The sequence below is a fragment of the Chenopodium album genome, chromosome 10 (genome assembly GCF_948465745.1).
Source record: "Chenopodium album chromosome 10, dcCheAlbu1.1, whole genome shotgun sequence".
Taxonomy (NCBI): Eukaryota; Viridiplantae; Streptophyta; class Magnoliopsida; order Caryophyllales; family Amaranthaceae; genus Chenopodium; species Chenopodium album.
In genome coordinates, this window is record NC_137843.1 from 62,024,224 (window position 1) to 62,038,359 (window position 14,136).

Consider the following 14,136-nt stretch of genomic DNA (forward strand, 5'->3'; position numbering starts at 1 on the left):
CTCGTATCTAGAATAATTTTTTTCTAATCATGACTTGGTTTTACTAGCTAAATATATAATACAAATACGAGTAAGTAAATAACAAAGCGGTAAGAATTAAAATTTATTTTAAAATCTATGATTTTTTTGCACTTCTATAGTTCTATATTTTGACTTCTAAGTTTCATGTATCATTTTGAAAATATATTTAGGGCTTTGTTTAGCAAAATCTATTGTCTTCAAATTCGTGAACACAAATTACTAGAATAAGACGTAAGCAAAAATAAATTCAATTCATTAAAGTTAATTTCAATATACGTAGTAAAATATAATTTCAGTTCAATAAAATTAAATTTAGTTTAGTAAATATAATTTAATTTCAAAAAAATAATTTCAATTCAATAAAAATAATTATTCCGTACAATTTAGTAAAAGGTGAAGTAAACCGGGTCTTGTCAAAAAAAAAAAAAAAAAGGTATAAGAGCACTCACATCAGTGAGCATTTTTTTGCTCATGAGCAAATTTGATGAGCAAAAATTGGTCAATTGGTACTACATCAATGAACAAATTAGAAAATGATCATGAGCAACTTAGAAAATGCTCATAGGATGAGCAAATTTATGAATGACCAGTAAAAGTGTGGGCCCCACTCATCATCAAAACTGACGTCTTTTTTTTTGCTCCTCACACCCCAAAACGACGTGTTTTGGGAAGCGCACAGCACACCCCAACATCAAAACGCGTCGTTTTGATGTGTGAAAAGCAAAAAAAAAAAAAAAATTATCCTCACCCTGCTGACAGGGGCGCGTCAGACAGCGAATGAGAAGCTGACACGCGTCCCTGTCAGCCCAACACCCAATCACTGATTTGTTACCGTTTTAAAACGGTAATAAATCTAAACGACTATTTTGGCCGATTTATAAATTAAAAAAAAAAAAAATCATCAACGGTTATAATTTTTTTTCCTCTACAAATAGAGACCCATTTTTGACATATTTTGGTATACTTTCAAAAATCACAAAAATTCTCTATATTATTTTTACTCCCAATTCTAGTAAGATTTAAATTTTATTTTCTAATAATATAAAGTTCTAAAAGGTTATTTTTTGTGTTTAGAAAATTAATTTTTTTAATACTCTAATATTTTTTAAAACGTTATTAACAATATTATTAATTAATATTTAATAATTGTAAAATTTAAATAATAATATAATTGTAATTAGTAGCACTAAAACTTCATTAACCAAAACATAATTAATAATAATATGGTGATGTGTAAGAGAGAAAAATGTTGGTAGGGTATGTGAAAAAGTAAGAGAGAGAATGATGAGCATTTTTTTTTTTTATCACTAGTGGGATAAAATATGCTCACCAAAAATGCTCATGAGCAAATTAAGGTGGGAAGAGAGAGAAAGTGGTTACAGAGAGAATTAGCAATTTTTTTTTTCGTTCACTGATGTGAGTGCTCTAAGTAAACCGGATCTAAATATCTTTATATATAGAGTACATTATTTGTGTTTGTGAATAATCTATCCCTCAAATAATCATATAGGAGTACGAAACTCTTCTAGTATGTACTTGTACTTTGTAATTTGTACTCTATTGAATTAGAAAACTGAAATCTACTCTTTTTAAAGACTGCAAAAAGTTTTGTAATGTGATTACTACGAAGTATTATCTACATACAAAATATTTCTCTCAAAGGTCAGAATAGAGTTAGTTCTATATTTTTAAATAATGTCATAATTAGAATGAGAAAACACTATACAAATACATGCTTAAGATTGTGCTATAAAATCACTGGGATTCAATCTTCATCTTTATCAACCTTGTCATCTGAAATAATCCCAAAAACCCAGATTTCTGCTCGAAAACTCCAAAGTGTTCGTCGAGAATTTGCCTATCTTTTACAATTACCAAGCTTTTCAGAAAAACCCATTTTGTACTATAAACAAATTCATGGCTACCTTCTTGTCTCTGGTCTTGGGTACGATGTTTATCTGGGAAACATTCTTATGCATTTATACTCTAAACTGGGTTGTATTAGTTATGCACAGAAAGTGTTTGATAAAATGCCTAAGAGAAACTTGATATCTTGGTCAACCATGGTTAAAATTTATGTGCAGCATGGTTTTGATGAAGAGGGTTTAATGGTCTTTTCAGAATGTAGGTGGAGTTGCAATGAGAACCCTAATGAGTATGTATTAGCAAGCGTGGTGCGCGCTTGTGTGCAGATGGGTGTTCTGGCACAGGGAACTCAAGTGCATGGTTTTGTTGTAAAGTGTGGTTTGAGTGAACATGTGTATGTGGGTACTGCATTGACTGATTTTTATGCGAAGATAGGCGATGATGCTAGATTGGTTTTTGATGAGCTAAATGAGAAAAGTTTGTTTACTTGGACTATAATGATAACAGGATATGCTAAGAGTGGAAGAAGTGATGTTTCAGTGATGCTGTTTCATCAGTTGATGAGGGATCATGATGTTGTCCCTGATAGATATGTTCTTTCTAGTGTACTAAATGCCTGCTCAGTGCTTGAGTATTTTGAGGGGGGGAAGCAAATTCATGCTTATGTATTGAGAAGACGAATGGAACTGGATGTTTCTGTAATGAATGTGCTGTTAGATTCTTATGTGAAATGTGGTAGAGTAAAAAGTGGAAGGAAGTTATTCGACCAGATTGATGCAAAAGATGCTATTTCTTGGACCACTGTGATTGCTGGATATATGCAAAATTCGTTTCATGTTGATGCCTTACAATTGTTTCATCGAATGAATAGATGTGGTAGGAAGCTTGATGATTTTGTGTGCTCAAGCGTTCTCAATTCATGTGGTTCACTTGAAGCTCTTTTGCCAGGAAAACAGGTCCATGCTTATATTATTAAAGCAAATCTCGAGTCTGATGAATTTGTGAGAAATGGACTAATTGATATGTATTCCAAGTGTAATTCCCTTGCAGATGCAAGAATGGCTTTTGATTCAGTGATTCAGAACGATGTGATATCTTATAATGCAATGATCGAGGGATACTCAAGATTGGGAATGATATCTGAAGCATTAATTTTGTTCCATGATATGAGGATTAAGCTGCTACATCCCAGTCTCTTAACATACGTTAGCATTCTTGGGGTAGCAGCATCACTTTCTTTTTTGGAATTGAGCAAACAAATTCATGGCCTTATCATCAAGGTAGGTGGGTCTAGCAACTTGTTTGCAAGCAGTGCCTTGATAGATGTTTATTGTAAATGCAATTTTCTCGAGGAGGTAGACTGGTGTTTAATGAGATCAGTGAGAAAGATGTGGTAGTGTGGAATGCTTTGCTCTTTGGCTATACTCAACAGCTGGAAAATGAAGAGGCTCTTAATCTTTACAGTCAATTTCAAGTGGCTGGACAAAAGGCTAATGAGTTCACTTTTGTTGCAATGCTCACTGCGGCAAGTAATCTTGCTAGTCTTCGCCATGGTCAACAGTTTCATTGTCAGCTAATGAAATCTGGCTTAGACAGTGATGCTTTTGTCACAAATGCCCTGTTGGATATGTATGCTAAGTGTGGATGCTTACAAGATGCATACAAATTATTTAATACCACAACGTGGAAGGATATTGCCTGTTGGAATTCTATGATTTCCACTTATGCAAATCATGGAGTAGCTGAAGAAGCTCTTTCCTTGTATGAGAAGATGCTCCAAGATGGGTTGCAACCAAACTATGTGACATTTATAGGGCTTCTCTCGGCATGCAGTCATGCAGGGCTGGTAGAAGCCGGGCTTAACCATTTTGACACAATGCTCAGCTACGGAATTGAACCAGGTATGGAGCATTATGCCTGCATGGTGTCTCTCTATGGACGAGCTGGTAAGCTGAATGATGCAAAAGAATTTATTGAGAAAATGCCAGTTAAACCTGCTGCTATAGTATGGAGAAGCTTGCTCAGTGCCTGTCGAGCCACTGGAAATTATGAATTAGGTGCTTATGCTGCAGAGATGGCTATATCCTCTGACCCAGAAGATAGTGGATCGTACATTTTGCTTTCAAATATATATGCATCCAAAGGTATGTGGACAGAGGTGAAGGAGATCCGGGAAAGAATGGAATCGAATCTAGTGATCAAAGAGCCAGGCTGCAGTTGGATTGAAATAGATGATAAAGTGAATACTTTTGTGTCAAGAGACATATCACACTGCAGAACTGATGAGGTCTTCTCAGTCTTGCATAACTTGATCAAAGAGATGAAAGGAGTCGGTCATGTAGTTGACACGGCTCGAACACTAATTGATTATTCATGAAGAAACTGAATAACGATTGTTCTATTGACAGCATTCGGATGATTCGTCAGGTTTATCTACTCATCTGATTTTGATAGCTAAAGATACTCCATAGTTCGCCAATTGCTTAGGTAGGAAATTCATACGTCTCTGGTGCAATTACTGCTTATAGATATTTGGAATACTGATGCAGAGTCCAATTTCAAAACCAACTACCTTTCTACTACCTACTTGCATCCTCTTTTGTGATGGAATTTGTTCTTTTTCCTTGTCTTTTAAGACAATTAACATAGAGATGTGAGGGGAGGGTAAGACATGATTAATGGTGGCATCTGTGATTAAAAGATGATAGTGAAATCGAACTCAACACTACTTATTTTTTTTAATTGTCTATTAGTACCAAGTAATTTACCCAATGAATAGATGTAGTTTTATACGTTTCAAAGCTAGGTAAGTGATTAAAAAATGTTACTCCATAGTAATTTACATTCACAAGGAGTTGAAATTAATAAATACAATATTTTTGGTTCAAGTTCCTCTTTCGTCTCCCCTATTTAATGTTGCTTTGTAATACATTGCCCAAATTCTTAATTTCTTCTGGTCTAATGTTGTTATGACTATACCTTGACCGTTCTAAGCCAAAGTTATGACTTATGAGACTAGGTTCTCTAAACAAAATATAGACAGAAGCTTGCTCACACCAATTTTCATCAGCGGATGTTGCTTACATAAGTTCCACGTATAGTTGAAGTCTACCATCAGTAGACCGAACTTTATCAATGAGGTCAAAACCACAGTTTACTAAGCATCTTTATAATGTTGGATACTACTATTCCAGACGAGGTATAACCTCGTCACAATATAAATGTTTACATGATAATGCTATAATCAAATAGCTTGATTAAGGCCTACACAATATACACTACACCATATACTTTCAATATTTTCTTACAAATGCAACACTTGTTGATCTGCCTGCCATCTTTGCACACAAAATCAATCATATCTAGTATCTACGATTCGCTCAAAAAAATAGCGTCATAACCACTGGATTTCACAAGCTTCTTCAGTACAAGAAAAACAATGGCAACAGCCAACCCCACGGCTGCCCATGTGAGAAAACGATCATCACTGGGCCTTGGATTCCTTGGTGCGAGCCTCTGTTGAACCTGTTGGTTTGAAATTCCAGCTCTGACTTGTCTAGGAACTGCTTCCCTTTGATCCACAGCATTAGCATTGTCAACAGCTGCTTGAGGTTCCTCGACAGCTCTCTCACCTCCTGCATTTGCAGAGTCTACAGAATTAGCTGATCTTCCAGCATTCTCACTTCCCTCTGCTTCAGCCTCCTTTTCACCTGCGTTCTCTTCAGAAGCCTGCTTCAGGTTTTCAGGAACTGGTGGAGCCTTACTAAGCATGTATTCATGTATCTGTTAAGTCGATAGGTATTAACATTCAGTAGCACAAGTATGCAGCATAATAAGAGGGGAGACAGGTCACTGAAGAGCAAGAACTAACCTCATCAATCACCTTTTGCCGGTCAGGAGTTCCAAACTTTGGTGATGCTTCACGAGATTTAATAGCTAGTTCACGTCGCTCTTCCTTCTTGTAGTCTAAAGATCCTAAAGCACCATTAGGAGCTGTTGGCATGAAAGCGATGAGTGCCACCAACGCCGTACGAACTGCCACCAGCACCATTAAAACATGAATATTAACCATGAAATGTAGAGAAATACATGCACACATCTTATTATTTCTTCTAACTATTTCAAAAGCCAACTTTAAAATTTCACTCCAAAGCTGCCAGATCAAACCCCACCATTATCATAGTCTCAAGTACACATATGTTCATTCCCCTATCAAATGCTAATTAAGAACTAAAAAAAACAAACACTGCCCCAAGAACTCTATGCTTCACAGTTCACACAGTGCATTAAATAACACTAACCTAGCAGCAAATTCTATAGCAATTGAGAATCATGCAGCATAGACACAAAGAAAGGCACACTTAAACCTATCCATACAACGATGGCACATAAGCATAACTTACAGCTATAATATGGAGTTTGAAATATGAGAAGCAAACAAAGTCCAGCTTACCACTCCAAGATGGTTGCCAATGCTCTGGATGATGGTTTGATATGCTCAAACATATTTTAGTCTGGGTCTCAAAACGACCATTGGGCTGCAAAGATTCGCAGAATACAGATATCATCACATTGTTTAGAACAGGAAAATTGTAAGAAGTGATTGAGCAAAAGTAATTACCGTCAACAACATGAAAGAAGGAGGCTTGAATGGATACTCTGATGGTAGCTGAATCCTTCCATGATAGATTCCCCCTTCAAACTCAGTATCTTGGGGTCCCCTTATCGCAAATTGCCATTCAAATATGTTCTCCTGAATGAACCAGACCATCAAAACTCAATCATCAACAAGAAATTTTTTTCCGAATTGCCTATTAAAGCAACCTAAGAAGGCGGTTGGCCCTGATGAAACCTAAGAAGGCGGTTGGCCCTGATGGGGTACCGATAGAGGTGTGGAGGTGTTTGGGTAAGATTGGTATTGATTGGTTAACAAACCTTTTCAACAAGATATGGACGGCTACAAGGATCCCACAAGATTGGAGGAAGAGCACCTTGGTCCCGGTTTATAAAAACAAAGGAGACGCTCAAGATTGTTCTAACTATCGAGGAATTAAGCTTATGAGCCATACTATGAAGTTGTGGGAAAGGGTGATTGAACAAAGGTTGAGGGCATGCACAAGCATTTCAGATAACCAATTTGGTTTTATGCCTGGGAGATCTACTATGGAGGCAATCCATTTGATAAGACAAATGATGGAGTTTTATAGGGTAAAGAAGAAAGATCTTCATATGGTCTTTATTGATTTAGAGAAGGCATATGACAAGGTGCCAAGAGAGATACTTTGGTGGGCAATGTTGAAGAAAGGTATCCCACGAAGGTATGTAGACCTAGTTAAGGATATGTATCGGGATGTGTCAACAAATGTGAGGACATGCGGAGGGTTGACAAAAGATTTCCCTATTACAATCGGATTGCATCAAGGGTCTGCATTAAGCCCTTTTCTTTTTGCAACGGTTCTAGATGAATTAACTAGACCAATTCAAGATGAGGTTCCATGGTGTATGCTGTTCGCAGATGATATCGTTTTGGTGGATGAGACTAAGGATGGGGTTAATGTCAAGTTGGAGCAATGGAGGCAAAGGTTGGAATCTAGAGGGTTTAAGCTAAGTCGGAGTAAGACTGAATATTTGGTATGTCGTTTTGGCACTCAGAGGGGGACACGCAATGAAGTGGTGAGTTTGGATGGAAAGGATTTGACCATGAGTGAATGTTTTAAGTACCTAGGGTCGATCATCCAGAAGAATGGTGACATTGATCAAGACGTGACCCACAGGATTAAGTCAGGGTGGCTTAAATGGAGAGCGGCCACGGGAGTGTTATGCGACCGCAGCATTCCCTTAAAGTTGAAGGGAAAATTCTACAGGACTGCCATACGACCAGTGTTGCTCTATGGTACAGAATGTTGGGCTTCTAAGAAAGAGCATATTAAAAAGATGGAGGTTACGGAAATGCGCATGTTAAGGTGGATGTGTGGAAACACTTTAAGAGATAGAATCAGAAATGAGGTTATTCGCAAGAAAGTAGGTGTGGCGGGCATTGTAGATAAACTAAGGGAAAATCGTCTGCGTTGGTTTGGACATGTAAGACGGAGACCCGAGGGTGCACCGGTGCGAAGAGTGGAAGAGTGGGACCATGGAGGGATTAAACGAGGAAGAGGGAGACCAAAGATGACTTGGTTGGAAGGAGTGAGGAAGGATATGAAGTGCATGGATTTACGTGAGGATGAAGTTTTGGATCGTAAGGGATGGAGGAGAAAGATTTATGTTGATGACTACACGGAATAATCAAATTTGGTTCATGTTAGCCGACCCCACTTTTGGGATTAAGGCTTTGATTGATTGATTGATTGATTGATTGCCTATTAAAGCAACCAAAGATCTAAATTCCAATACAATTGCAAGTTCAAACCCAGGCAACGAGATAAATATTCCGTAATTTGCTCTGTAATCCTCTTCTAAAGTCTATATCAACATTAAAAGGCAACTCATGATAATCGATTAATAGAGCACAAAACACTTTATACATACTCTAATTGTTAATTTAGCAGCGAAATTTTGAAATAAAGCTGCCGGAAATTTACAATTTCTATAATTTAGTGAGGAATTACCAAATTTGAAAAGTAACACCAGAAACCTAGGTATGTATCCAAACTATTTCAGCACAAAATCAACAAATTCATCATGCTAATCCATCAAAAACCTATATTTTCACTGCCAGATAAATTATTACTCGTAAATAAGCAAATAATCAATTTTAATTTAGCAAATAATGTTTCAAATAAACATGTCCCCAAAAAATTTCCCAATGAAAACCCTAGAAAATGCAATCGAGATCAAATTTCAAGCTCAACAAATCCACAATTAGACGAAATAACACAAAATTAACCAGAATCAGATCCACAAAATGCCAATAATTACCAAAAAAAACAATTCAAAATAAATTCAACACACACACACACACACACACACACACACAAAAAAAAAAAAAAAAAAAAAAAAAAAAAAAAAAAAAAAAAAAACTAGAACGAAGAAATATAGAGATTAGAAGAATTGACAAAGCTAGAAAACAATCAGAGGCATCAAATCGGAAACATAAAAGGAAAATTTTTTGAAAAAGAGGAGAGAGAAACCTCAAGAGGAAGACTCATGAAATCTTCAGAAGGATTGGATTGCATCTCCTTAACTTCCATGAGGATCCGCTTGACAGCCGGATTCTTGAGGTTGTATTTTTCGGTGGTCGCCATAATTTAGAGGTTTTCCGGTGAATTTTCCGACGAGATCGCCGGAGTATGCTTGATATTTTGATTTGCTCCGGTTGATTAAGAGGAAAGAGAGAGAGGATGTTAAATTATTAATGGGGTGACAGAGGAGAAAGAAAATGACACGGTTTTGGTATGGTAGTTGCTTGACACGTCATGAACAACAAGTTTGCTGATGTGTCGTTTTATCATTGGGTGGTTTTTATGTGGGTCTTACTTTTTTTTTTTTTTTTTTTTTTTTTTTGTGTTGAAAATTTAGATTTGGTTTCTTAATTTTCTACTCCACTCTTTACAATGGATTTACTAGCATTTCGGGCAATGTTCTAGATTATTGCATTGTTTTTCCTAATTGAAAATGTGATTAGTATTTTATTTTGAAAAATTGATAGTCCCTCCGTCTTTAATATCCCAAATTATCTCTATTTTTCTGTTTTGTAAGTAATGCTTCTCTATTTTCTCACTCTTATTTTCTAATTCTCACTCTTATTTTCATAATCCATGTGCATCAATTTAGATGAATATGATTAGTCCTTTTTTTTCCACCAAAAAAAGTTAATTGATCCTTTTCCTTTTCAAAAGATTGATGACATGTGCAGCATTAAATATTATTCAATCTTTGTTTTACTCAAAGACATCAATTAATGTCTTGTAATTCTCATTGTACTTTGTTTTATTGTTCTTTGTTTTATTCCAAGTTCCTTAATTCTCGTGTAATTTTACAAATAAGAATGTAAAAAAGGGACAGAGGGAGTATATAATATTTTTTTCCGTTTCTTTATAGTTGCAATATCTTCTTAAATTGAAAATGTTATAATAGTTGTAATACAGTATTAAATAAAAAAAAAAAAAGAAGGTTTATATGGTGCAAGTTGTACTATTACCTTAATTTAAAGCTCATGAGTCACTTGATTATACTTCTAACTAGCTCTTAACCCCATTTAAGTGTATTATATCATATGAGGTTCACTTTTTTTAAATACTGTGATAAAGTGTATTGCAACTATAAAGAAACGGAGAAAGTATGTAATAGTTGAACAAAAAAAGGTGAAGTTGACAATGTTCATTGTATAACATAAATCTCTCAAAATGATGAATTGAGAAAAGAAAAAAAAATCTTGATTGCATGCACAATTCAATTTATATAACGGTTTCACAATAAAAGTTGTTGGCGAAATCGTGAATATCACTCTTACTGCACACCTAAAGGAATACATTCGTTGAAATGACACTTGTTGAAATTTAAAAGACGAATCAAATACAAATGGCAAGAATTGGATTCTACTCTTTCTAGATTCACATTTAGACAATTAGACATGTGTTTAAGTTTTAGATCTTTTTTAAAAAACCTAAATGTAAAAAAAGAGAATTGTACTAGCATTGTCAATTATATATAAGCAAATTATAGATGTAAATATAATACTTGTAGTCTGTACATCGAAATAGTAAGTATTTATCAAGAAGTTGTTACACTTGTTTAGTTGTTTATCTTGACTAAATTTGAAAATTCATGAACACATACTTTTTAAAGAGGGCACCCACTATTATTTCAAATAAACAAATGTTGCTTATCTAATGACATAGTTGTAAATAAGCGGGGAAAAAAACACTAATAAAAATAAGGAAGGCTTTTCAATGGCTACAATTGTAGCCATTGTAATTGGTTTTAATCTCGTCTCTTTATTTTTGGATCAATCTTGTCTATTTATCCAATTTTCTTAATTTTTTTTTTTTAAAAAAAAAAAAAAAAAAAAAAACTGCTTTCATATACACTTACGCATAAAAAACGGTTTCCTTATTTTTTTTTACAGTAAAAAAGGATGCTAGTCGCCATACCTGCAAAACCCAAACGAATTCAAAAATAAGAAATGTTCATCAGATCATAGTATCATACATGTGTAATGTGTTTGTATGTGGTCTTGTGTGATTAGAGTATTTGTTTGTATGTGGTCTTGTGTGATTAGAGTATTAGATCATCCCGGCAAAAACAGAGAAATGTACTTCGTAAAAGCAATTGAAAGCAGTGCGATAGGTTTTTTAATTTTCAAGTTACAAATCTTACAATAATCATCTTAAAATATAGATAAACAAATTATATATTGTAGATAAGCTATTTCATCAAAAAAAAATCGATCCATCTTAAATAGATGTTTCAGAATTAAAGTGAAGAATTTACTGATTTTATATTGTTTTTTTTACATCTTAAAAGTCAACTACATGAACGGATAAGATAAGTCTTGTTAATTGAAGGGTTGATTTTTTTCTCAATTATAATGGCCACAATCTTATTGTAGCTATTGCAAAACTGTCCATAAAAATAATTTATAAACATGATTGAAACACATACACGAATAATTTATAAACAATATGATGATAAGCATCTCATTCTTTAGGGATGCATTTTTTTCACTATATATGGTCTATAAATACGAATAATATGCCAACTTCTCTAGCAATTGTGCAGTTAAGTAAGTAAAGATCAGAGGTTCTTCATTGCTTGCCAAGGTATAATATTACTCCTTTCATGTATGTCTTATTATTTGTCCTATAAATCATTGAATGTTCTGAGTAGTTTTATTTTAATGGCAGTTTTGTATATCTTTTGGGTTTTTTTTTTTTTTTTTTTTTTTTTAATTATCATCAAAACATAGAAAGTGATGATGACAAGTTATTAATTGAGCAGACTAGCTTAGAATACGTACGTGAGCAATGGCTTCAACTCAAGATCATCAAGCCGTTCTGGATGAGTTGGTGAAGCAAGCACAAAACGACATCGTTCCAAGGATGGTCAGTGACTTGCAACAGCAACAAGTAGCTCTCATTGGAAACTTGAAGAATCTCACTACTGGAGCCGTGAACCTTCATGCCGAAAAAATGTGGTCCGGAAGCTTTTTTCAAAAGTACAAGGATGTTATACCTAGTGGTGTCACTATTGGGTTCAGCATACTAGCCAATATTCAAGATGGCATCAAGGAGGCCGTGGTCTATAGTGGCAGAGGCAAAAGTGGACTTCAATGTGGATGGCTCGTCGCTTGGTCCAACCCAAGGGATATAAATGCTAAGAAGGTATGATAGTGCACAACTTTTGGACCTAAGTCACCTAACTAAATAAGACTTATAAAGACAACTTAAAAAGAAAATTGAAACAGTGTTCGACATAGTGTTAATTGTTAGATACAAGTATACTACTCTGTAATTGTCAATTTGCGGGTTTATGTGGAGTGTGGGCCGATTGCGAAATACAACAATATAAATTGGGAAAACATTGAGAGTGAGCTGAACAAATCTAATAGTAACTCCAGCCACAGTGATACATCCACTCAGACTTCTATTCATGCTCGCATACTTTCCATGGATCATCCGGTGAAATCAGACAGCGATGGAATTACTATCGCATCGTTCAACTAGATGATTAAGAATTTAAGGCTTACGGAGTATAATATAACCTAAGTTGTTATAATAAATTAAATAAACGTAATTATGATATGTGGAACAGTAACTTATACAGAGTAAGATTTGAAAATATGTACTTGTACTACATATGTTACTATGATGTTACTACATATTTACTTAATTGCCCTTGCATGTTACTCCGTACTCTACTAGCTAAATAAAAATGCTTCTTTTATACAATCTCATCTTTATACAAAGTATATTATATTTTTCACATTACCCATTTCAGAGATTAGAATTTTTTACTCACCTCTTAACATTTACAACAATTGTATATACGACTATATGAGAATATTTGGTTGTGATCCTAGGGACTAGGAATTGAGAAAGCAGTTTTCAGTTTTTCATCTCCCATGTTTAAAAGGTTAAGGTAGGGTGATCAAGTGGGTGACCCACCCAAACAATCATACGAGCACTGAGTACAAGATACGGAGTACAGAGAAAATCATCTTTTTAACGACGAAATTATCATTATGCCCTTAATCAAGCACCTGAGTGCAAAAACACCTCATTTATTTTCTTTAGATCCTTGATATTGACTCGAATCACCCGATGAATACTATTCCCTCCGTTCCCTTTTAATAGTCACTTATGTCATTTTTGGTGACGTAAAGTGTTAGTCATATTTGTTTTTTTCAAGTACCATTAACATTATTCTTTTACAAAAATTCTCTCCCATTTGCAAAAATATTTGTGCAAATTTAACTTTCCCGTGTAGTTTAATTACTTTCTCTCTTTACTTTTTTGCATACCCAATGTAAATTTACCTTTTCAATGTACTTTTATTACTTCTTATTTATGTTTATTAATTCCCGTGATTTTCTACCAAAAATGACTATCAAAAAGGGACGGAGGGAGTAGCATAAAACTAAAAAGGATAATTCGGGGTACTCCTATTATCTAAGACGATTACAACAAGTATATGCAATAAATCAAAACTGGACAAAGTGGCTTGTCAATAACGTACTTTATACTTATAATGAAATGAAGAGAATAGTGCTTTGTAGACAATTATAAAATGGAGTATGTAAATCTATAAAACTAAGGGCCTGCTTTCTTCTGCTTATTTTCAATTCAATTCAGCTTTAAAAGTTCAGTTCAGTTCTTATCTAAATTCCATTCTCTCAGAAAATATTCAATTTAATTCAGTTCAACTCCAATCAGTTATGTTCGGTCAATCAGAATAGGTCCTAAGTCAAAACTTTTTAAAACAAATGCAACTGTATTAGAGTTGGTTTGGTTTGAAAAAAAAAAAAGAGTTGGTTTGGTTATACTCCCTCCGTTTTTAAATACTTGCTCCATTTCTCCATGCGCTGAGTTTTAGGATAAATTGGAAAAAGTAATTAAATATAGAGGTAGTGAGATTAGTGGAAGGTAAATTAGAGGAGAGAGAATCTAAAAGTAATAAAATTGGTCCTACTTATTGAGAGAAATGAACCAACTATTATTAAATGTTTCCAAATAAGAAAATGGAGCAAATATTTAAAAACGGCTGTAAAAGGAAAGTAGAGCAAGTACTTAAAAACGGAGGAAGTATTTG

The 14,136-nt window shown here is 34.5% G+C and overlaps 1 protein-coding gene and 1 pseudogene across 1 annotated transcript; one reads left to right on the top strand and one right to left on the bottom strand.

The window, feature by feature from the left end:
* The first annotated feature begins 1,726 nt into the window (after positions 1-1,726).
* LOC145565678 (pentatricopeptide repeat-containing protein At4g39530 pseudogene) lies at positions 1,727-4,264 on the top strand (annotated as a pseudogene).
* A 759-nt stretch (positions 4,265-5,023) lies between these two features.
* Positions 5,024-9,249, bottom strand: LOC145564526 (ubiquitin-conjugating enzyme E2 32-like). The gene is made up of 5 exons (XM_081624814.1): positions 9,018-9,249; positions 6,509-6,640; positions 6,341-6,425; positions 5,759-5,922; positions 5,024-5,670 (listed from the first exon to the last, which is right to left on the bottom strand). Exons 1-5 carry the CDS (start codon positions 9,129-9,131, stop codon positions 5,257-5,259), a joined length of 909 nt encoding a protein of 302 aa, XP_081480940.1. The 5' UTR covers positions 9,132-9,249; the 3' UTR covers positions 5,024-5,256.
* Positions 9,250-14,136: the final 4,887 nt, after the last annotated feature.